The sequence below is a fragment of the Falco cherrug genome, chromosome 9, assembly GCF_023634085.1.
Source record: "Falco cherrug isolate bFalChe1 chromosome 9, bFalChe1.pri, whole genome shotgun sequence".
NCBI classification, from domain to species: domain Eukaryota; kingdom Metazoa; phylum Chordata; class Aves; order Falconiformes; family Falconidae; genus Falco; species Falco cherrug.
In genome coordinates, this window is record NC_073705.1 from 6,595,786 (window position 1) to 6,620,994 (window position 25,209).

The 25,209-nt window shown below is 39.8% G+C and overlaps 1 protein-coding gene across 2 annotated transcripts in view; it reads right to left on the reverse strand.

The window, feature by feature from the left end:
• Nucleotides 1-580: 580 nt before the first annotated feature.
• Nucleotides 581-25,209, reverse strand: part of RABGAP1 (RAB GTPase activating protein 1) — a 74,251-nt gene continuing 49,622 nt past the window's right edge. For both annotated transcript variants that reach the window (XM_055720293.1, XM_055720294.1), the window contains 13 exons: nucleotides 19,566-19,679; nucleotides 18,532-18,606; nucleotides 16,531-16,656; nucleotides 15,815-15,958; nucleotides 14,109-14,150; nucleotides 13,626-13,754; nucleotides 9,292-9,384; nucleotides 8,174-8,284; nucleotides 5,280-5,384; nucleotides 4,687-4,770; nucleotides 3,872-3,943; nucleotides 3,113-3,310; nucleotides 581-2,313 (listed from right to left, as the gene is read on the reverse strand). In XM_055720293.1, coding sequence (XP_055576268.1) covers nucleotides 2,191-2,313; nucleotides 3,113-3,310; nucleotides 3,872-3,943; nucleotides 4,687-4,770; nucleotides 5,280-5,384; nucleotides 8,174-8,284; nucleotides 9,292-9,384; nucleotides 13,626-13,754; nucleotides 14,109-14,150; nucleotides 15,815-15,958; nucleotides 16,531-16,656; nucleotides 18,532-18,606; nucleotides 19,566-19,679 — 1,416 coding nt within the window. In that variant the 3' untranslated portion in view covers nucleotides 581-2,190. The remainder of the gene's footprint in view (nucleotides 2,314-3,112; nucleotides 3,311-3,871; nucleotides 3,944-4,686; nucleotides 4,771-5,279; nucleotides 5,385-8,173; nucleotides 8,285-9,291; nucleotides 9,385-13,625; nucleotides 13,755-14,108; nucleotides 14,151-15,814; nucleotides 15,959-16,530; nucleotides 16,657-18,531; nucleotides 18,607-19,565; nucleotides 19,680-25,209) is intronic.

Below are 25,209 nucleotides of genomic sequence, written 5' to 3' on the forward strand. Positions count from 1 at the left end.
TTCGGAGTCACCTTTAGCCATTTTCATGACAAAAATACATTTTTACTCCTTGTTATCTGTGCAGAACACACATAGCTACAGGACCCTATGCTGCACTGTGACCCAATTAGTGCAGTCATCCAGTTGCACAGCTAAACCCTATGTTCAGCTATGACCGGAAAATCCTAGTGAAGATGACGTGAATGACACTTGACCTCACAGAATTTGTTACTGATGATGATAAGCAGAGCTAGCCTACATTTATTTCGCAGATCCAAGCAGAATTTGGAGGGCCATGGAAAAAAACAAATGTTCTAAATTGGACACGTTTGAGAATAGTGAGTCACAAGCCTCAAGCTGCACAAGGTCATTTTTGCAGTTTCTTTTTTCAAAGCAAACCCTAGATTTTGTTATATAAAGCAGCGTTGGCAACACTCAGAATATGCAGTCTTTTTTAGCAAAGCCCTTTGCAGCATGACTATAGTTTTGGTCTCAGGGAAGCTTGCAGATGCTACTGCTTCTACTTTAAGAAGAGAATTAGTTTTATATTGTAAAATATTTAATTAATTTCCTGTTAAAATGAAATGAAACAACAAAATAGTTATACAATTTTACTAGTTTATATTTCAATTCATAAAGTATACACACTGCAACTATGCTACCACAATGTCCACGCATCTAATATTGATGGAGTTACAGTATTTTTTTTTGGTATTAGACAATAGAGATAATGTATGCAGTTAAGGAAAAAAGCTTGGACATAGCATGTTCTATTCCGTAGTTACAGAGTACATTAGCTAGCATTAGTACAGTAAACAAGAAAAAGGTAGAAATACAAAATAAACCAAATATCTTTATATACAAACCAGTGCCTCTTATTGTTACCAGCTTATACTCACACTGCACACAAAATTTATCCACTGATGCAATAGATACTTCAGCATAACACAAACCATTATAAATTAAAAAAATTACAAGGTGCAAAACTCCATTCTACAGCTTTCTGGTGAGAACTCAAGACAATCCAATTAATAAGAAATCCAAGCACGTTTAGCACCTATTAGTGCAACTGCATTGAGTGTGAAAAATGACCTACACAACCTCTGAACGTGTTACCAGGGAAGCGAGTTGGATAGCTGTAGATGCTCACAGCTACTTCACGCAGTGATTCTTGCCTCATATATATCTCAGTTTATTGTTTCTTTGTCCCATTCATACCTATGTGCAAAACTAAATCCTGGAAGCTTTCTCAGAGCTTCACAGAAGGCCTGCTACAGCCGGGTAAAAACAAACAAACAAAAACAAAACAAAAAAACTGACAAAAAACAAACAGAAAGACTCAATTACATGTCAGACCATCCACATAATTAGTACTTATTAGCAGTCCTGGTGTTGGGGATTTTAACGCTGTTGATATGTGGATCAAACAATATGACACAGAAGTGAAACGGAAATTTGCCAAGAATTCTGATTATTCTTGTCTAGCACTCAGACAAGTCTCCCAGCCTCAGGTTGTGAATTTGTTTGGCAGCCCATGCCAAAAAAGCCCAGAGTTGCATAGAATTGATTAGTAACAGAAAGAAATGGCAAACACAGAGAGATGGATGCTGCATCTACTAAAACAAAGTGGGGTTGCTCGACAGGAATGCTGAAATCATCCCCATTCATAAAGCAAAACATGTCACCTCCTACTCTCCATATCCTGCCTCTGGGGACTGCTTTCTGGCACTGATGTAGTTCTTGCTAAAGTTGTCTTTTTTTTGTTGTTCCTTTTTCTTTTTTTCCTTTTTTTTTCTTTTTTTTTCTTTTTTTTACTTTGTTAGTGACACTTTTCCTTTCAAATAAAATATTAAAAAAGGTTATAACTGTAAAAAAACCTATCATATGTAAACTTAACAATTAGGGTTTGGTAAGTTCTCGTACCTAGTCTGTGAAAAGCCTCCAGCCAGACCGCAGAATGGAGTGTTTCTCTGAAGAGCTTCAATCTAGCTACATCACCTGTTAAATATCAGTAGTATGAAGATCCCATGTCTAGCAATAAAACCTTTCTTGTGTTTCCATCCTCTTTATCACTGACCTATTGAAATCCTGACATGCTGTGTTTCTATGCTATTTACATTCTGGTCCTCTCATGTCACAGAATTAAACATCTGGCCAAGGAAGGCAACAAAAGGTGTTGTGTTAAGAAGGTGTGTTTGACAGAACTGTTTTTCAACAAGTCTCTTTTCCTTGGACTCCAGTCACTGTTTTTATAGAGCTTATTGTTCTGTTGAACCATGTTTTCTTTGCAGCTTGTACTTCATTCAATGCCAGACCCAAATGGTGCTCCAAATCCTGCAGATGGAAGAGTAATTTCATTAATTTGTTATGTATTCACAGCACAAAGTTATATGAGTTAAACTTAGAAGGCTCTAGGACATCTACAATCTCTTGGCTACTTTAGAAGTTAAACCAGTCTTACACAAATTAAAAGTAGCGCAACAAGCTGATGGAAAAAAATAAAAAGCTCTGAAAAGCAAAACAAGCCTTGTGTCATTGCCCTTAGTGAAACATTCAGCTTTCTTCAGTACATCCAAACACTTTAATTCTTTCCATCTGAGAAGGAGCTATTCCCACAGGAACTGGACTTCCAACAAACTAATTTTTACCTTTCTGTGAACAAGAAGCACTGATACACCAGATTGAAAAGAACAATGTTGCCATATTTTACACAAACATCTCAAATACCTGGAGTGCTTTCCAATCTTGTTTTAAGAAACATGTCTAACATTTGTCACATGTTACATCTTCATTTAACATTGATTGTGAGATAAAGAAAGGCATGATTCAGTACTTTGTCAGAGCTTGGATTTCTTCCAAGAAGTTGCAGATCAGCCAGTAAGTACTGCACTGCAGCCAGGCAGATGTCTGGAAGTTGTAGTAGCTAGTAAATACCGTTCACGCAATTTCAATTACTTTGTCTGCATACACTAAGTTTCAGACCCAATGTTTCGTTAACATGTTGATATATAACCCATGCAGGAAATAGCAGGTTACAGTTTCAACCAACAGGATCTGTTCCAGTCCTTCTACAACACACACATTTTTCTATGAATACAGACATAGACTACAAAACGAACCTCCAAAGCATTACCTGTATTTTACATTCTGCCTCCACAAGCTGCAACTTGGTCTGGGCCAGCTCAAGCTCCATTTCTCTCAGCTGGTTTTTCAGCATTTCCTTCTCCTCGTCCGTGTCCTCATCTGAACCGTCCTTGGCAGAACTAGCAACCTTCACACGGCCTTCTTTATTGAAGAACTCCCGGCAATGCTCACAGTCATCCACTTTTTGCTAAAGTAAACACCTGATTGTGAACGCTTGCATTGAAGTGCTGGGATATGATCAAAGCCTTTTCCTGCCTCTGCTCTGGAAGAGCAGCACAACACGGGAGGGACTGCTAACAACTTGCAAACTCAGGAACTTTTGGAGAAGCACAGCCAAGGAGGAACTCCTGCCACCCCCAGATTTATGGGTAGGGGAAAAACTACTGAATTTATGGTAACACTGTATAGCTGCAATAATGGGCTCCGTACTGCCCACATGTTACTGTATGGTAAAAGACAAGAGAAATCTCCTCCAGAAGAAAAGACTCAAAAAAATTAACAGTTACTATTAACCACCATCAACATTAGTATGTAACCAATTTAGCATGGGAGAAAGCTGGCAGTTATTCATCTCTTCTCCAAGATCCCCCGCCCCTTATAATCTCCCTTCCAAAAACTCTTCCAAAAAAGTCACTAGGAAACTTTCTTTCAGCCAACATTTTAGTAATTAAATAAATTTTGTATTTGCTGTTATGATTTTTCTAAGAGATTTAAACATTGCAGACTGTGGATCTATCTGGTCTCTTACCCGTATCTTCTCAATTTCAGCTTTATTTGCTGTTTGTTGCTTTTCCAGTCGCTCGCTCAGCTGGGAACAAATCTGACAAGCAAAATCATGTGACCAGACCATTTATAAATGTAAATTTCATCCCAAATGAATGCTAAAGCACAACTAAATGCTACAGGAATATTAACATGGGTAGTCTGAGGGCTCTTAGAAAGTCAGGAAAATTGAGATGCTGCATTAAGTTGCCTCATTGTACATATCCTCATGTTCTCTACATATTATTCTATGCCCACAGGAAAAGCTGCAGTTTCAACATAAGTTATTAGCAGTTTGGCCTTGCTAAAGGAGCCAGAAAAGGTTAGGCATAACATGGCTCTTTTTTTTGCCTTTGGGATAAAAGAACCAGGCAAGAGCCAGAGCAGCAAAAAAACCAGTTCATTCCTCCAGGCCCATGTGATGCAGACTTAATGGTTTGAAGGTCTTGGGCCTGCTAAAAAGATACATGAATTTGCAGGGAAGCTGGGAGAGAACTTTTTTTTTTTTTGGAACGAGGTGAATCTCTGATACACAAGAGCCCATTTGAACATTAGGCTGTAACAGAGGCTGTGGTGACTGACGACCTACAAATACCTACATCAGAGGCAAACAGAACTGTCCACCAAGCATCAGGATCTCAGAAAAAGAAAATGCAAAACCAGCCACAAGCTACCCATTTAAAACAGCTAAAATATCTCCTCAAATGCACAACGCAGATTACGCTTATTTCCAGAAATCTACAATACCTGAGAAAGTCTTGCAATTTGATAGCAAACCACACATCATTACATTGTACTTACCTGTTTGTAGTCACCAATAATAGAGCTGTTCTTTTTGATCTCTGACTCTGCCTTATCTAGCTCCCTACGACACATTTCCTTCAGCTGCAGGGAGGGGGGAAAAAAAGAAAAAAAGGTTTTATATATTTTTAGTCAGGGGAGAAGGGGGGTAGGCGGGGAAGGGTAGTATTTCCTCCTTCTAAACCTCACTGCTATACTCCACACCAGACACCAGGGAACAACAGTCTAGCTTAGCTCCATGCAGGCAAGGAAAAGCTAGACTTTTGTGACCATTGTTAGAAAAATTGACTCGCTAAGACAAGAAAGTATGAAAAAAAAGTGCTGACAGCTGAAGCCCTAGACTGCCTCTCTGTGCAGCAATCTCTGGCACAGTCTTTGCCTTCGTGATTTCAAGTTAAAAATTCACCACTCTATGAAGCACTTGGCAGGAAAGCAAAGAATTCTGCTTTGCTGACATCCTTTACACTAGAGAAGAGGGACAAACATGACTTAGAACATGAAGCCCTTCCCACACTTGTCACTTTTTCTTTTTTTTTTTTTTTATGAATTTCTGTACTGTACAGAAATGCGAAAATGACAGAAATGCCCCTAACCTGAGCTGATTCTTCTTCTAGGCGCCTCTTTTCTTCTTCTGCATCAATCAACTTCTGTTTGGTCATTAGCAGTTCCTTATTCAGAGCATCTGCCTTTTCTTCCGCCTGGAACACAGAGAGTTGAGCACAGCAGTGAAGAGAGGCTTTCTGACTGCTGATGCTGCTGGGCAGCCATGGGCACAGGCTCCAGCAGGACACAGCCAAGACTACCGTCTTTTCATTCTCATTAATAAGGGTCTGTTCGTTGCTCTATTAATAACAATAAAACTTCATAATGAAAATTATTTTTCTAAAAATTACCATCTGCAATGGCAAAGCTGCAACAAATAAAAATTAACGAGGTATACCACTACGTTCCATCAGTCCAAAACTCCTCCTTGAATTCAGTGATTATTTTAGCAAAACTGGAGTAGGGGTTGTTCCAAAGAAACCCAGTAACAGAAATAAGTTTTCTTTTCTCCTCCAGACTGGAAGTCGACCAATACATTTTAAAGACAACAAAAGGCACAGAACAGCTCACAATGTACAAGATAGGTAAAAACTATAATTTAGCTTAGACCTAAGTTTAATTTGCAAACATTCAACTTTGCAATGAAAACAGAATTCATGATTAATCGAAAATGCCTCTGGAATTCAAGAAACCCCAGAGCTCTATGACACCTACCAAAGGACGTGACACCATCTTTATTGTGTCACCAGAAAATACTGCATGAAAAAAAATCAACTGCTAAAGCAAATATAAGTCAGACCCCTCTCTCTTTTCGTTCTTGAAGAAAAGAGATGTTGCACCTGAAACCACACAATCCTTTTTTTACTGCAGTTTTTTAAATATAAAGATGTGTTGTTGAAAAATCTTGGACTCTATAAGCCACTAAAAACTCTCTCTGCAAAGACAAGACACGTACTCCTGTGTCTTATACACAGCAATGCACTATTTCCCAATAGGTGCATGAATTCTACACAAAAATAGATCAATTATTCAATTGATATAAAAAAATCCTCAGAAAGTAGCTGTACTGATTCCCTTCAAAGGAAGAAAATAAAAAAGTGAAGTTTAGTCCCTTAAAGTCCTGCTGATCCTTTAAAACAGACGGCAAAGGCAAAGAGAACATCTTTTCATTATACATGGTTTTAAAGCTGTTTTAAAATTAAAGAAAACTGGGATGTGGGAGTCTAACAACAGTAGAAAAATGAAGCCTATTTTCTGGACTAGTGCAAAGGATATTAAGGAAATTCATTTCCAAATGCGTTGCTTTGATCTTTTAGGTTGCAAGATTTCAGATATGCCATGAAGGTATTACAAAAGGTGTGTTTTAAACAATGTCCTTTGGTACTTTTCTTTCAGGACATCTGGCTAGTAGAATGAAACTTACCATTTCAGGATCCAATTAGAGGAATTAACCAGGGTCCTAAAGTAGGATCAAACCTACCTACCTCCTCCAGGGGAATAACCCAAATGCTGCCAACATCATTTACCATCTTTGAAGGCATGGCTATTATATATCCAAAGAGTTATCTCAAAGATTTTGATTAATTTTGTTCCGCTCCCAGCTTTCCATTTAAATGAATCAATGTAAAAGCGTATCTGTGTCTCATACAGGCTCAAGCAGCCACAAACAACACTTAACAGCGGACACAAAAAGCTTTTTCAGTAGATTTTTTGCTGGAGGTGACCCCCTGAGTGCAGCTGCTGAGCAGTCTGCACAGCCTTCTATGAGCTCTCTTCAATGAAGTGAAAAAGCACAGGTCACAGGAAGCGAACGCACCAAAGCGTTGTGAAAACCCTGCTTCTAGAACATACCTCTCCAATTCACAGATTTGAATACGAAAGAGCAGTAGATGTAATAAACCTGAAAGTCATAAACTAAACCTCATTAAAAGCAACATTCACCCATTAGCATCAACATTTACTAAGAATATTTTTCCAACAACAACTTTCCAGGAGACCGTGGGAAACCTTAGATTCTCTGAAGCAGATAAGCTGAAACATTTTAAAGCCTGTCAACTCCTGCACTGTATGATTTTCAAAAGTCATTTTCCTTTGAGATTTCAGAAATGCACTTATCTTGGTACAGAACAAGAATGGCAAAACATAAGCACTTGAACTCTTCCCCTCATCTCCCCAAGCAGACAGACTAAATGCATTCTAGCCACCACATGCAGTACAAATGCCAGTATCTTTCTGTCTCTGCATGTCCTGTAAAAAAACACCTATTTCCTAATAAAATCTCCCAAACATGAATATGTAAAGCAGCGAGCAGGACAGCAAGCTCAAAGAAGAAAATCTTACTATACAAAGCGAACCTGAAGTTTCCTCCCGGGAGCTCTACTGATAATGGGAAACAACCCAGAATGATGAGTTCACAGGGGCAGATTTCAACAAGCCAAATGGAAACCACAGTAACATTTTCAGAGTTGCCTAAGGTACCTGAGAACCTGACTCCACTCAGAGCCAGACAGACTCAGAGTTTCAAGTTTATTAGGCACTTTGCAAAAGCCTGTCTGCTGTGAAATCTTATTCATAAGAATACCAGTAGAAAGAAAACAGAGTACTTACCTCTGTGACAATTCAAAGACTTGACTTAGCTCCCGCTAGACTTTCTTTTAGTATACTTAGAGAAGAAAGCAACTACTCAAGTACCAGCTCCAAACCTCTCCTCTCCCTCAAATCACTCTGTTTTTCAGGGTAATTAGTATCACAGTCATCGGTCCCGCCTCCCATGGACCTCTGACACAGGCCTATATATCATCAGTCTGCAATAAAGACATGGAGGAAAGAATCCTATCCCACCCAAATAAAAAATACTCTATGTATCTCCTCTCCAATGAGAGGAGTAGTGAGGAATTAGCCCTAGCACCTTGTCTCCACCAGACAGAATAAGGACATCTCTTACATTGTCTAAGTCTTTTCGCAGAGCGATCTTGCTAGTCACCAGTTCGTGTGCAAGGTCATCATTTTCTTGCTCAAGCCTCATGTTTGCTTCTTGTAGGCGCCGGTTCTCACGCTGTGGGAAACAAAGTAACAGAAATCAAGAGAAAGGCCTTCCCAGGTGGCTGTCTATAAAACACAATGCTTACTGTGCCTAAGCACAAATGCCAACCTTTAGATCTTAAGTACGCAAAGACAACTTTAGCAGCATGAAATTCAGTGAGGACCAAACTAGCTAGCCATATTGTAAATATAAAATAAAGGAAATAAAATAGCCTTGAGAAGAAACCACGTATTAATAACTCTGCTCAGCTATTACTTGTTAAGCTACAGAAATGTTTTTGAAGACTGCAGTAGTAGGGTTATCATCCTGCCATCAATACCTTGCCAGGAGGTACCTACAAGTACTGATTTTCTTGGTTGAAAACAGAATTTGCATGCTGGAAACAGGTGAGAGAGGAGGATCCTGGGAAAACCACTCTATATTTTCTCCCTCCTGTTACAACTCTTGGTACACAGACAGATACTAAAGGAAGTTTACAAGTTTACATAGAACTCTTCAGATTAAAATATATAAATTTATGTCTGTATGTCTGTTATTTTGTTATGCATATGCATACCTAATTATACACATAAAGTTTAGTCCTATATTTTATAAACATTTTATTAAATAATTTATATACTTACTGTAACATACATAATTTGAAATCAGGGGGCAAAATGAAGGCAGGATTATAATCAATGGAAGGCAGAGTTCTAATCAGATAGGCATTTTCTTTCTGCTCATGGCTTTTGGTGCAACAGCATGTTACACAAGTGCTAGAAACAGTCCCTAGTGAAACAGTTGTATAAGCCCAAATATAAATTCATACTGTTCCCTTTTTCATTGTGAAGTTGGGCTCACAACGACCCATCCTGATTAACTTTGCCAATATACAGAGATTCATTTCATGTTCACGCAGCCAATTCCCCTGTTGTATCCAAATTGGTCACAAACAAAAGCAGCTCAAAGAAAAAGGAGTCAAAGTTGGAACTTCATGCAGGTACCGCGTGTTCAATCAGGCTGGAATAGGTAAGCGTTACCTCAAATCTTTCTATAGGATCCTCCTGTTGAGCCTGCTGCTCTCTCATGGTATGATATTCCTTTTCATATTTCTTCAGCTTCTTCTGGCTAATCTAAATTAAAGCAGCCTATTAGTTCCTGCCCAGAACATCAATAAAAGAACACAATTCACAAAGGGTTATGGTACAAGCTTTAGGCAGCTCCTGCCTTCTACAAAACACAGCTAGTATCTTCACTCAATTTTGAGTATCAAACCCTTAGAGACTGTCAAAACTTCTGTGACAGAAGCATCCTTTCCTCTTACCCTTTTTTGGAATGTAGGAAAGGTTTTGGAAGGTGCCCACAGGAGCATCCTACCTGAGTCTGCCTTGGTGCTGCGCAGCTATTTGATGCTCCAAATACTACGCTGGCTTAGCATTAAGATTGCCTTGAAACCCACAAGATGTGTTTGATTTTTGAACTAGCATTCTGCTGAGGCTTCTTCAGATACTTTTTAAGCTGTAACATTTATCATCGTGCAGAACTATTTGGTTTACTTTACATGAGACTGCAAATGCTGAAAGGGCAAGTAGAGACTCAGCTGACATTTCTGCTAGTGTCACTCAAGCTCAGTAGAAAACAGTCCAGTCCCAGAGTTGCCTAGGTGTCTCAGCAAGCAGCAACAACTCAGAAGCACATATGCACTGTCCCCTGCTGCTCCAGGATCCAGAAGGCTAGAGTGACAGACACACGGCACTAGGAGAGTGACTCTCTCAGGGTCCCCATTTCCCCTTCTGTGAGAAGGGAGAGAAAGGTGGTGTTGGATTCAGTATTTTGTGCACAGTGTTCAAGTCCTACAGGGACAGAAAACACACCAGAGAACCTGTAACAGATCCTGACCAACATCTTCCCTGGTGTCACCTGTCAGCTCCGCCACATGCTGCAATGGTTTAGCAACACAGGCCATGCCAAGACCACCGTCAGCGTTTCGCATGCAAGTCAGTATGCATCTAAGTTAAACCTCTAGTATTGAAAGCTGGTGCTGAGCCTTTATTATTTCACTAAACCAAATAATTTTAAAAGATATGGCTATGTTTTCCTCTTTTAAAAAGCCCTGTCTCAAAAACATGTTAAACAAATTTTGCATGCGTAAATGACAGGCAGAATGAAAAACATGTTTAGTTTCTCTTATCTGTGGTTTTATCATTAACAACCTTACTTGAACTGACTGTCAAAACCTGGTAGCCAGGCTCCCTCTAGTGAGGGTTGTACAGAAACATTCCACCATGCTCAAGCTGACATTTTCTGGAGATGCCAGCCCATTCATCTGGAGTCAGTCCAGCCACATCACAACTCCAGAAGTTATTCTTACCGAGCACTCCAGACAAACACCCAGAGTATTAACCCTTTGCTGACAACTTGAGTAGATTATTTCACTGCTCTGTCCCTGCTCAAACACTGCCCAAACTACTGGATTTCATACACCAAATCTCAAGCTACGTAGAGGTTAGATCTTGAGAAGTGGAGCAGCCTGCCATGTGAGTGGAAAGGCGGACAGGCACAACAACCTGCTTTCATCTTCTACCTTCCCAAGTGCATTACACCAGTTTTGCCTTGAGATACCAATAATGAGGTGATCCTGAGAAGATGTGCCACTGCCACTGATCCTGGACACTGGAGCCCTAGAGGGAGCTGTGCCCTGGTGAAGGCAGCAAGGCCCCTGGGTTTGCATGGTGGTAGAAAGCAGACATGAACACTGAGGCCTCACCACAGCTTTTCAGGGGCATGGGAAGCAGCAGCAACTCTGTTAACATTTGACAGCAACATTGACCAGTGACTAAGAATCTAGTGTTGTCTCAAACTGATTATTTACTGACCTCCTTTCCAGCAAGAATGCAGTTGTAATCACAATGCCTCCGTCAGGCTACTTCTCCTTCCTTTAAATGATTTATTTTGACATCAGGCCCTTTTCTGCTCAAAACCACTTCCAGATACAGAGCCAGAGATTTCTACTGACAGCAAAGGACTTGTATTTTAGGTCAAAGAGAACAATTATGTGCAGCACTTCCATCAGGTGCAACACACACAGATGCAACACAGAAGGGTTCAGCATCTGTGCAGAACCCAGCAGTGCAGTCTGTACTTTCTCCATAACCTCCCACTTAATCCCCCCAAAAACACACAGCACTCAAGGAAGCAGCGGACAACCTTGCTGTGTACCGCTCGTAGAAGGCTGTTTGCTTTTAACTACTTCACACAGCATCGGGAATGCAGGGAATTTTGGCAGAGTGGGAAGAGGAACAAGTTGTTATTTGGAAACATGAAAGGCAAAAAATGTGCTCATTACACGTGATCTTAACCAGATGCACGTGCAATATCTAATCTGTGGCTAATGTTAAACAATTGGAGAGCTAAAGTAACTTTATTCTTGATTATTCCATAATTGCTACACTAGTTTCATATATGATATGCTCAAACTCTGTGCAGAATACTGTTACATGTGCTGCTGCTACACCAGGAGTACAAGATGCCTTGAACATTAACGTACAGGGACATTGTTACGCACTGATGCTACAAAGAATTCCTCTAGTGAATTTTAAGGAAAAAGGATACTTTGAACCTATCCAGTGTATTTGACTAAAAATTAATCTACATGAAACTGTAAAGAATCATTGCTTCCTTAAAACACACAAAATACCTTATCAAAGTTCCATTTTAGAACTCAATTGTTACATCAATAACTTCCTCACTCTAACTTTTTTGTTGGAAATTTCACTTGTTACAATATTTACTGATTAGAAAAGCAGTTGACTTTCGGCTGTGAGGTAATGCAATATTTGCTATAGGTAACTGAAGTCTTAATGTCAAAGGGTAGAACTTTTATTTCATACAGTTGTGTTTAAGAAATAGGGCTCAGTGGGCATCAGAAATCTAAAAAAACCCCACCACAATTAAGCAAAATAAAACCCCTCCTCCACTATTGACCTCAGTAGTTCAGACACATGGGAGAGCTCACAGAGCACTCTGAATAAGTTCTGTTAAGAAAACAGGAATTACTGAGATTAATTCTTTTATGAGACAGCATCTCTCCAGCCTATAGTACACAGCAAACCCTAGTTTCTATGTTTCTATTCTGTTCAAAGAAGCTCCTATAAGGACTAGAGATGACATTTTACTGTGATACACATTTTCCTTTATGTGTCAGAAGTCTAATTATCATCAGTATTTCCTAAACATTGACTGTATGAATAGTTAATCAATTATTTTTGGGAGAAGTCAAACAGCTGTGGTGACCATGTTAAAAGACAATCCAGATTAGCTCGCTAGCCTCAAAGCACCATCGCAGAAAGCAGTAGGTACTTAAAAAAGATTCACGTTCAGAAACATCTGCACGCCAAACACCTTACGGTATGTCTGAGCCCTACTTCCAACCACAGAGTCTTAGCACTTGTTCCCAGCACCCCAATGAAACGCCAGGAGGGAAGCCAATACTGTGAACCTCCCACATGGGCTTCTCATGAAAAACAATGCTCTTTCACACTATTAAAAAACCTCAGCTAACTGTGGCAGCTCTAAACAACATACAACTCGGCCAGCACTTTGTTTGATTTCATATAAAGTAGACCCTCTTTAGACCACAAAGATCATAACAGATTAACCTATTATTGTCAGCTACCTGGAGTACAGGTGAAACAGTCTTGAGCAGGAAATGAACTTAAAACGCGTTTTATAAGTGGCACACAGCCCTCACCATAAAACTATGACAAATCAAAACCTCACACAGGGAACACAGAAACCTCAAGGTCATTTCCCTAGTTTGACTTCTAAGAAATTTTAAATGCCATATCATATTCCTTCATGTCCCTAGAAGATCTATAAATCTATCAATGCATTTTTAATGAGCTCCCTATTGCAGTACATAAACATTACATGCACCCACAATTAAAAATAGCCATTTTCTCTCTGAAAGATTATATTCTATCTCTGTATTACTTACTCTGTCTTAAATGAACCCCCCCACACACTGCCACTCAATGATACCACCCTGTTTGCAGCTACTATTGGAGAAAGGTTTCATCAAAGAACTGCAGAGATGTCTGTAATTATTTTATATTAGCGCCATTAGTCATTTCAGGGTTTTTTTTGAAGTAGTCTGATTTTTAGTAACACTGAATACTGCTTTCTGAAAGCCACTGTTTCTGAGTTCCCCAAGCAGGCCCATATCACTCGGAGAATCTTGGGGCTTCACTGTATTTCACAGTAAAGCATCTGCAATGTGTTTGCAGTTCGACAAGCAAGTTGCAAAGTTACGTATGGAGCCAGAAATTGCACCCATTTAAAGATACGCTTGCAGTTGCTATCACCACATCTTTACCTTCATATTACATGCCAATTCCATCAGCTTTTTTGCATTTTCTTCTGAACGGTATCTCTTGGGCAGCTGTACCCGGAAGAATTTTAAAGCCCCTTCAAAGTCAGTCAGTAACAAATCATCCTTGGTAGTCTAGAAACAAGGAAAAAAACCAAAACCCAAATCCAGTAGCTGCAAAGCAGATTTTGTACAATTACTGAATTCCCAGAGACAGTAAAGCAACAACGGTTTTGTAAAGCTCCAAGAACATAACTACTTTTTAACCTTCTGCAAATTGTGTTTGTTTCTATTTCTGTAACCTTCTACTTTCCCGCCACTCCACCCCCAAAAGCACTGTGCTGCCCAAGGGCATGCCAGACAACAGCACATGGCATGCAGGAAGTTGTTAGCTTTTCAAAAAAAGCACATTATTTTTGCAATGGGCATCTTAATTATTTATATGGTGCATGATGATGCATAAAGCACAACGTGACATTGCATACTCACTTTTAATAATCCCAGTGCAACGTTAAAGATAACACTTATTCCCTGGAGAGAAAAATAACGACAAAATGAATTCATTTCTCAGTATTTACAAGCCTGGGTATTAATGTATTTAGTGGGGTTTTGTGGTTTGTCTAGTTTCTGTGAAAAGGAGAACCACGATACAAGTGGAACCAAGTAATGTTACCAAAAGTAATGTAACTTTTGTTGTATGTATATAACCAAAGTAAAGTAACCAAAAAAATGTAACAAGGTGATATATTAAATCAAAGGCCCAGAGAACTACTTTGCAAACAGCTAGGAAGTATCTTTACTGAATAGCCTTATAAACGGCAAACCAGTATTTCAACACAGGTTTTACTGCCTACTCAGTAGTTTGAAACTCTAAAATGACAATGGCACTGTTGTGTACTTTATTTTTTTAATGACTAGTTGGTCAGCTCAAGATAATTTAATTTACATACAGCAACTCCTGAAAACACTGGATTCAAATGCAGCAATATATACATCGGTATATTAAGTTCTGGTATTAGAAAACGGTGATAATTTGTGTAATGAAAAAGAAAGTGACTCACTTTAGGACAGAGTCCCACATCATCTGTTTGATGCATAACTAAGAAATGTTTTATTTATATTGTCCAATTAAATATAAACACTATCTACAGTCAGCAGTAGCATACGCCTTCTTAAGGGGTATCTTTGATAATTGACGTGTTGTTCATCTTATTTCAAGATTCTGTCTTTCCTTTTTCCCCTAAATTATTCTTTTACTATTACTTTAAAATTATTTAAAAACCCTTAAAACTTCACTATGAACACATTTACTATTTATGAATTGAAAATCTGTTTCTAAACAAACAGAACCGATTTTCTCAAGACCATCTGTTGCTTTCTATTACATTGGCACATGGACAAAGCAAGCAGCAGAGAGATACACAGAAAGGGTAAAAACATTGACCAGGAGAGGTTTGTGAATGCTGAAACTCTTCAGTAAAGGAAATGCAGACAAGCTGCCACTTCACAGTAACAACTGCAGACCCAATGAAGAATGGACATGTAACGTGAACCAGTGAGTAAAAAAGCAAATCATTAACTCAAGGATGCTTCAATATAAAATGTCATTTGTTCACTTATGTTAATAAGCTCTGACTCAAATATGCTACTCACCAGCATACCACCACATATACTGTTCCAAACGTGATTACATACAAAATCTCAACGTAAAGAATTTTGCTCTCTAAATATATGCTGTGAAGTACAAAAAGACTTCAAGGTTCCAGCAGGAAGAGCTCCAAGCTTGTCAGATTACCAGCATGAGAGTTAGCTGGGCAATTTTATATGCTATGGCCTCCATGCAATAATATTATAGAAAAAAAAATAGTTACCATTGTGTATAATATAATTTAACAACAGAGGAATCCAGGTATTTGTAAATTAACTCTCATCCCAAGAGCACTGTACAGAATCTCACATAGATTCAACAGTGTTACAAGAAATAGATTATAATCTTTTACATAGCTACTGACTACTAATTAGGATCTTTAAAATGCTGAGAACTCTCTTTCATCACAGAAACATAACACTTATATATAAAAATAATTATCACATGCTTAGCTCTGAAAGAACAGATAGTAACAAGGACATGAATCAAGATAGTGAGAAACTGTCTAAAGTTGATAGCAGTACAAGTCTCCAATTATAACACATACCTCACACAGGAGTAAGTCAATAATATGGAAGACCATGTAGAGAGGGAATTTTGCAGTGAACAGGGTAAGGAACCACTGGGAAGCATACATGTGCGCTTCAAGGCTAATGTCCAGAAAGTGGTTATACAGATCAGGAATGTATTCCTAATAATAAAAAAACCCACATAAATACTGAAAGTTAATTTATACTATTTTAGAACTGTAGCTGAAATCCCAAAGTAACAGAAGTAGGGCAGAGTGACAATCCGTGCAGCAAGGCAGGCTTCTGTATCCGCCCATGCCTGACGAGAGCTGCCTGACACGCTGCAGAACCTTCCAAGGATGCCGATGGCTGGCCCTGGTGCGGATGCTCCGAAGGACACTGTATTGCATGCACAGTAAGTCCGATCTCCGAGCCCTCAGCTTAGCAGGAAATCCAGCCAGTGGACGTGCTGGCAGTGCAAAGCTGCTGTGCAGCATGCCTGCCGCAAGTGCAGTGCCCAGAGCCACCCCCACCGCCCAGACCCCCCTGCTGTCACACCTACTGCACACTGCCAGTGGCACCAGGCTGCTCCAGGCAACACCCTCTATGCTTAAAAACCCTCCAGCATGGATAGTCCTCACTCTTACTAAGACCCTTACTACAAGGTCACAAACACTATTTACATGTAAGATAAATCACTGGTTTCGAATCGTGGGCTCTGACCCATTCAGTTCACGCAAGTGTGAACACCCACCTGCATGAGGTGCTCCAGCTGATAGAACTTGCAGTGCAAATCTTCAAAGTTTTGTTTGAAAAGTTCCCTGAGTCCATAATCAAACATGATTTTGACCAGAACACTGAAAGCTTGCTCCTCAGGCATCTGGGAGAGAGGGAAATGTATTTATCATGGAGCATTTAAATCTTTCATATTGGTTCCATTTGCCCTTACCCCTCTTCTCCTCCCTCCTACAAAAAGGCTAAACTGTCACTACTTTTTAATCTGGCCCCATCCAGTTTAAAAGTGAACAAGTATATTAACACACAAAATGAGGTCTAGTGTTGCCAACGGCATTTCCTTCTTATTCTGTGGAATACACCACCTCTCACTCACTCAACTAAAATACATCTTTCAGACATCAAGACCAAAGCAGTTTCTTGGTGCCTTTGTTCCAAATCACCACATCAGAATCAGAACCTTTCAGATGTTGAACAGCCTAACCCTTTGTAACCTACGTAATGACGACAGAAACAGTACGACTAAAGGATGTTAAACAGGATTTCCCCCTTATTCTTAATGATACATTTATCTTTTTAAATGACTATTACAACTGAGGTTTGTTTATTAGATGGCATGAATAAGAGAGACCAGTAACGGCTAAAAAAAGTTCCAAGTATCACAGCTCAGCATTGGTTTGGGAAGGTTCAATATCCCTTTCCTGCCAACAACTGAAGACACACTCCTCTAAGCTCATCAGTGTTTTGACAATTCTCCCTGACATCAAACTCAGTTTTCTTATTTCCATAGTAAAGTCTGACTTCAGGTCCACCACTTGTTCCTGTAAAGGACAGAACACCCAACCCGAAGTGTACCATCATCAGTCAGCAGATGGAGTTTGTTAAAACTGAAAACTTTGCTGAGACGTTCCAAACGGGTAGTGAAGGGCTCACAGAAACTTACATTTCCTTTCCTACAACACTTCTTTCTAATATTTATTTTCCCTAGCAGCCACACTCCACAGGCTGACTTCAAAGAGATTCAAATAAAAAGAAACTTCTTTGAATTTTAGCCTTTTAAAATGCATACATTATTCCCAGAAGCAACAGTTATCGTTAAAGAAAAAACTCTACAATAACACATGGTTCATTCTTGACGGTGAGACTCTCTAATGCAATGGAGATTTTAAAAAAGAAGATATGACAATGAAAAAAGCTTAAAAAAAAGCATGTATGTTTCAGTAAAAGTGTTCAGTTCTCCTAGCAGAAAAATTCACCCTTTTTGATTTGATTTAGTGTACTATTAAAGAATTAATTGCTCATCAAGTAAATATTTCGAATTACATTTACAAAGAACTAAAAGGTTTTATTACTAATAATGTGGCTTTTGTCTCAAAAGAATGGAGTTTACAATCTCTTCTATATCCTCCACTGACTTTACAACACTATGGAAAATCTTCCACCGAAGACCAGACTTCCTCTGCCACTGAGAACTGTGGAGAAGCCTTCACGCTTGGCTTCCCGCTAGCAACAATCACTAAAAAGCAGCTGGGGAAAAGGAATATCAAACCGCTATCGGGCTCAGGAACTCTGCTCCATTTCAACTACCCATGCTTGCAATAGAAACACAGATAAAAAGCAGACATTACTTTTAAAAAAGAACGGTCTATAAGTAATTTGTACCGATTTCTAATCCTCTCACATTTCCCAAGTGTGAGTGAATCTAAAACTTTTCCTTCTGATACACAGTGACCATAAATATCTCTAGCTTCTGAACATGCAAGCAATTAAAGGATATTACTTTGACGAGATCACTTCTACCAACAACAATTAAGTTTAAAAAAGCATAACTCAGTATCTTTAAAAAAATATACCACATTAAGTTTTAAACAATGTACTCTGCCTAAAAATCCCATTATTACTGACAAACGTGTAAGCGGATACATTGCCTGTAACCCCACCAGCTGAGCAGTTACCAGCCTGTGGGAGCACCATTTATTCTTAAGCTTAAAACAAATGAGGGGCAAAGCCCACCACTTACATGCAGCAGCAGCACAGCAGCCAGAAACGACTGGCCTTGGCAGTAACCAATCTCTTCATCATAGACAGAGTAGGCCTGAAAAAAGAATCAAGACTTTACAGCGTATCTGTCTCAAGCTGCAAACACCAAGAACAAGAGACACTGCACAGAACAGCTCCATAACATTTTCACGGGGTGCATCAGCCGCCATTCTAACGCAGGGATAACCTGTATGAAAATCAACCTGTAACATGCAGTGGCGGTTACGGTGATGCACCAAGGCTGCTGCAGCCTGTTGAACCACTTACCCGAGTGCATTTCTCTCTGAACAGGTGCTACAGGGACATTAGGAAGAGGGAGAAACAGTAGGAACACAGAAGAAAGTGCTGGAAATTTAAAACGTTCCAGCTGAGATAACCAAATACGACCACACTGTCCATTTTTGCTAATTTCTTCCCTTTAATAAGCAACTTCAGTGCATGCCTATGGTTTTATAACATTTATGGGAGGTACATTGTCATCTCCCATTTTAAAGACAACTATATATGACAACAGCAGCTTATGGCATACATTACACATAAAGGGCACACCCCAACACCAGAACATTTATTTTTCAAGAAGCAACATCAGCATGATTTCCTGCACTTTCTCTCACTTTGCCAGCACAACTTAGCCGATACTGACAACCAGGGAGCATGCTGCAGTCAAAGGTGAGCCGCTTTTGATCAGTACGGAATTATTAGCCCTCATCTCCATCACAGCACATCATCTGTCCAGCTTGATCCAGGCTGACATGTCTGGAATCACACGGTCTCTGCACCACACCTTTGTGTTCAGGAATCCAGAAGGGCTTGTTACTTTAGGTCTCCTTTCTGAAGGGCACCATAACCAGCTAAACACCTACGATGAAGAACCAGACCTAGTCTAGCGCCAGAGTCTGTCTCCATGATACAGTTAAGGGTAAGACATACACATTCTTCACAGGTAACAGTTACATCTGTTAATGATGTGAAATACAAGTTACCAAAACCAGTCAAGAAGAATTTAAAGAATACCTTGCATATTTTGTACAGGGAGTCCTGGCCATCTCCCCCAGTATCTTTAAAATAATCGTGAGCAGGGAATGTTCGATTGATATCTCGGGTGATAGCACTGTCTTGTGGAGACTCCTGTTAGGGAAAAAATAAAAATGTAAATTAAAACACATCAAAAGATTATAAATTACAATATGCTAGGACTGAGTTAGGAGATTGGTGTTGTGTTTTGTGCACTGTTCTAAATTTAACAAGACAGCGTCTATTCAACCCGAACAGGCTGCCTTCGGGCTGGCAGCTCCAGATCACAATCTTCATAGATTTGGTTACCTAAGCACATCTGGGAATAGTCAGTGAGCAGCAGAAAAAGCACACACAAAGAAGTGTTCCAGGACATTGCAATGCAGATAGCAGCCTTCCCTCGGAGACTCTGAACGCCAATACTGCCCAGGCACATTTCTTTTACCTCACAACTGCAGTGAGTAACAGTCAACTACAAGTAGCCACATGCTGCTGTCCACAACTCTGGCCCTTCGGTTCAGCTAGAGACACCACTCTTCATCCCCTCCACAGAATCAGACAACAGAAAAGAAGAAAACTGAGTAAGAGCCCAAGAAAGACACTACTGTACAGTAAAAAAGGTATACAGTACAGGGACAGTCGCTTGTATGAGCTGGGCATTTCAGCATGAGGGCAGTGGAACTTTGTTCTCTGCTCTCACGCAATTGGGTTCCAGCTGCCTCACACATCTGGGAAGCTGAACAACAAAGAGCAGACAATTAAGAAAAGCAGTAAATGTGATCAATGGACTGAAAAGACCGATTGGAAGAAACACTGAGAAAATCTGCATTGCGGGCAAGTCCTACATAAAAGGCAGTGAAAACTCCTGGTAGAGATGAAAGGAATTGATAAAGCATAACAATTAAATATAGTAAAAAATAAAAGGGAACCTTCGGACCTTTTCTTCCAAACTTTTAACTGAGGGATTTAAACACCAAACGATGCCCATGAAATTAATTGGCAATACTGATCTCAAACAGCCCACCCTACCAGGAACTGTGAGCATTGCTGAGGGTGGCTTAGAAGAAATCCTAGTCCAACCTTGGAGAAGTATCCAGGAAAAAAGTTTCCAGAATACACAAGGAAGAGGTTTGTCAGGCACGCCACAAGAAACCATAAGCATTTATGAACAATGTCCAGCTTAACCTAATTTGCCCTCTACCACAGAGTCACATTCCAAATGGGAAAACAAGCAAGTTCCATTCCCACACTGAGCTCTTCTCAGGTCTCTGACAATATTAGACATGACACCGAATGAGACATAATCACAGAATTGTTTAGGTTGGATGTTCTGATCCAGCTCATTCAGTTCAGTTTGAAACTATTTCTAGTGTAGCAATTTAAACCAGAGCTCAGTGCATTGCAAGGAAAAGTATCCTTTGAAAATAGAAAAAACTACACCACCACCACCATTAACAAATGAATTAAATTGCTTATTTAGGAAGCCAATGGAAACAGCTCATACACATCATACATCCTTCTTCAATAACAGCAAACAGTAAGAAATATGTATTTTAAAAACACACACCAGATACTGACACAAATGAAAAAATTACTAACGAGGCACACAGAAAATAGCTGCTTAAAGATTTGACACAGTCCCCAAAAACTTAACTTTACAAGGAGCATTTATGCAAATTGGAAGATTAAGCAGCTTATTCTGTGTGGATGGAAATGGGATGCTGAAGGGGGCTGTAAAGCCGCCATCATCGCAGGTGCTCAGCACTCAACCCAATGTGGGCAATCAGATCTGGTAAGACCTGCTCTGAGCAAAGGGCTGGACTAGATGGCCTCCAGAAGCCCTTCTCAACCCACGCTGTTCTATGATTAGCATACAACAGAAACTGGTCATTCAAGTTGTCTTTAAAACACTTAATTTACCCAGCACATGATAGGCAATTTTAGTATGTCTTGAATCTGAAATTGTGCTTATCACATTGAATTAAAAAAAAAATATCTGAACTGACCTCTCAATTTCAGAACTATTTCTACAATTTTATGCCATAGTTTTTGATTTCTGATTAATCAGATTTCAGATTTTGTCTGAATGTTTCATCATCATGTCTTGTACCTTTTGAGGCAGTCATGACCCAGCTGTTATCTAGCTGATTACTGTGACCATTGCTACTACCCAAATTGCTAAAACAAAACAGAAACAAAAGCTCTCTGTGTGTAGATATTTCTTCTTGCCTATGACAGGCCCTTCTTGCCACTATTTAAAAGAAGACTTTCCTGGGCAGCTAATGAGAGCAAGAGCTCCTTGGTAAGCGGGAATCATCTGAAAAGATGCCACAATAATCATTAAGCAACCATTGCTAGTGAAAGGGTCAAAGGTTCCCTCCTTAGGTGGCTTCCCTGGCAATGACTGAGCACACAAACAAAAAAGCCAGTCTTCTTCACGGGTGAGATTACCATGTAACAGTGGCCAGGTTAACACTGCAAACATACAAGATGCTCTGTGGAAGCAAAACAGAAGAGATTTTTTTATTTTTTAAAAAAGTTTTACTATATCCAAGTAACCCATGTTTCTGTTAGACAAACGGAAAAAAGGGTTAGAAGTAAACCAGAAGTAAACAGAAGTAAAAAAGTACATGACGTGATCAGTGTGATCATTAAATACAGCTTTCAGTTCATCTTTTTCTTCACAAAACAATTTTGCAAACAAGAACAAAATCACCACAGCGTGCTTGATTTTCTCTTTGGGTTTTAATCCAAGGTTAATGCTCCTCTCTGTGGCTCAATGCAGACATTTCATTAGGAAAGCATTACACTGCTATTAGAATCAAGTTACTGGATTGCTTTGGAAATGATAACAAAAGTACTGTTCAGCATTTCAATTTGACAATAATTAACACGCCAGAGAGATCCGTCTCATTATAAGGAAATCAGAAACAAACAAAAATCCAACGTTAAATAAATTTCAGATAAATATAAGCCTTTTAAGTCAACAAAAACAGGTAACAATAGTGGCTGGCTGTTAGCTTCAGCTAGTTTGGCAAGTAGAGATAGACAATGCTCAGAAACAATTCTGAAAACTTTAAAGCATGTGAATACAGTCTTAGTGATACCTTTTCATTTTCTTAAAAGTTTGCAAGACTGAATTACAGTGAAGCACTCTGCAGGAGCACAGGTACTGCTGACTGTAACAGCAATCTGTGGTACCAAACAAGCGGGTTCCCCGAGCATCACCTGTGTTCTGTTGCAATGGCAAAATAATCTTAAATCCACTTGCCTTTTAATCCACTTATTTAATAGCAGAGACCAAAGCACCTGGCTGGAAACTCTTAAGATAGGCTTCTCAAACAAATCATTCATTATGGCTAATGAGAACTAATTAGTGGTCTCTCTCTGGCTTTGCGTGACTTGTTCAGCACTTGACTCCTATGTTTCAGTACAATTCTTCAAGTAATCTCTAATGCTAGTTCCTGCAGCTGAAACATAGCTTGGGGAGAGAAAAATTAACGGAAATGATAAGGTTTAAAAAATGTTTTTCAAACCATGGCTTTGAAATCTCCCCATTAGTACAAACTGCTGCAATCCAAGCATTGTGTAACCTTTTCTTTACTCCTATTTTTATACCTTGCTGTGAGAATTGGCTCAATGGGCAATTTCTCATGCTTTCAGGGGACTGGGAACTGAAGGAAACCCTTCTGAACCCACACCCTTCACAAACTGGGATTGAAAAATAGAAAGCTAAGAATCACAGGAAGAAAAAGAAAGTAATAAAGAAAACAGAATGGAAAACAGGCATGAGAACTGAGGCAAGTGTAGCAAAGATTAAAATTCTCACAACAGTTCTCTGCTCCAAAAGAAAGTGGGAAAATGTAGATGCTCAGACTAAGAACATACCCTTTTTCTCCCCCTCTTTTAAGCACTTTAAAAATATTAGGGGAGTTATACTGAAACCTTCCTCTCCATCGATTTAAAAAGAAACTACATGAGTAATTATGGAAACCAGAATGCAGTCCAGCAGATCAAAGCTCACCCACTGTATCAGCCTGTCTACAGAAGTATAGTGGTTCCAACCTCCTAAGCTGGACACACTTGAGCCATTTTGTATTTTCGTGATCTTCCAGGGACGACCCCAGTATCTGCAAACCATACCATGCAGTTACAACTTCGATCACCGTCTTCAGACTGAGACTGTGTTACTTCAGAAGCTTTAACTGTAGCTTAAGCCACAATTAAAAGACATAGATGAGCTGGAGTTCCTAGTGCTTCTCCATGGGCTGATCTACTTGCAGTTTTCAGCAGCTCAGGTTTATTCCTCCCAGTCCCCTGCATAACCCCAAATGGATGAAGCAGCAGCAGCAAAGAATTGCTGAAGGGACAAGATGTGTGATGGGAAAAAAACCCTAGAAATAAGACATGTCCAGAGAAGCCAAGGAAGTTGCCTGCTGGAAATGGCTTGCCACCCAAAGATCATCTCCTGTCGCATCCCACTGATGGAGAAACCCAACAGGGGCGTGAAGCACAAAGCCTTTGCCTAGACACAGGTTGACTTGAAAAGCAACATAAAAAGGGAAAAAAGGTAAGGTTCAAATGTTAGATTTCCCCCCGCCCCCACCCCCTGAATGATTAAAAACATGTAAGTCTGCTCACGAGGGTGAGCTGTCTGTCACCCACCACCAATCCAAACCCTGCTGGATTCTCACTCTCGCCACAGTGGGATCAATTTTCACGTTGCTATTATTTCTTAGGGAAGTCCCACTGACTTTGTAAGGGTTTTATCACTTGATCAGAGATGACTGTGCGAAGGGTCTAAAGACTCAATCCATTGGTGGAACTTCACCCGCCTCACGCAGGTCAGACCAGCACATGGCCACGCTCCTGTCGGGCACAGACAAGCCATTTGAGAGCACCGAGCCAGCTGACAGCAGTTGTGACAAGCAGAAAAAGTCAAACCTCTCTGCAGCTTTCATGGGCAGCAAGAAAAGTGGCATCACACGATGGGGATAAGTTATTTTGAGCATACCTGTACATTTTAAGTACATCCACAAATATTAATATTTTCAGTGTTAGTAGGATACCGTGTCACCAGGTCTAATTTGCAGGTTGATGGCATTCCCAAGGTTACTTTTAACAAGCCGTACTGACTGTGGTGTTTACGCAGAGTGCATTTCCTGCATTTGTCTGCAACCAAACCTCTGCAAGAAAGTTTGGATGAGAATTACACCTGTTACTGAGACTTCGAGGAAATATCACAAAACCCACTTCAAGGCACATGTACTGGCAAACTTCTCACAAGAAGTGCTGCCCACCGAATATGACGTGTTACCTGGAGTTGGCACTTACCAGGAACGTTCACAAATAAACAGTATTTGTGGAAAAATCCTGAATAATTTAGACAGATTTGGAACGGTTAGACAGCTGCAATGTGATACAATAGTGCATTGATACAGCACACTTGCAGTCCAAATATGGCAATATAATGCAATTCTAAAAATAAAAGTGAATCCCTTGTGATATCCAGCCCTTTCGCTGTGTTCGTTTCCTTTTAGGGCTCAAGTTTCCCACAGGAAAATTATAGAGAGGACTTTGCCTACAGTGCCCTACATCATGTATGGATAAAGTATAAACACACAACGCATGCTGGAAGGTTTTC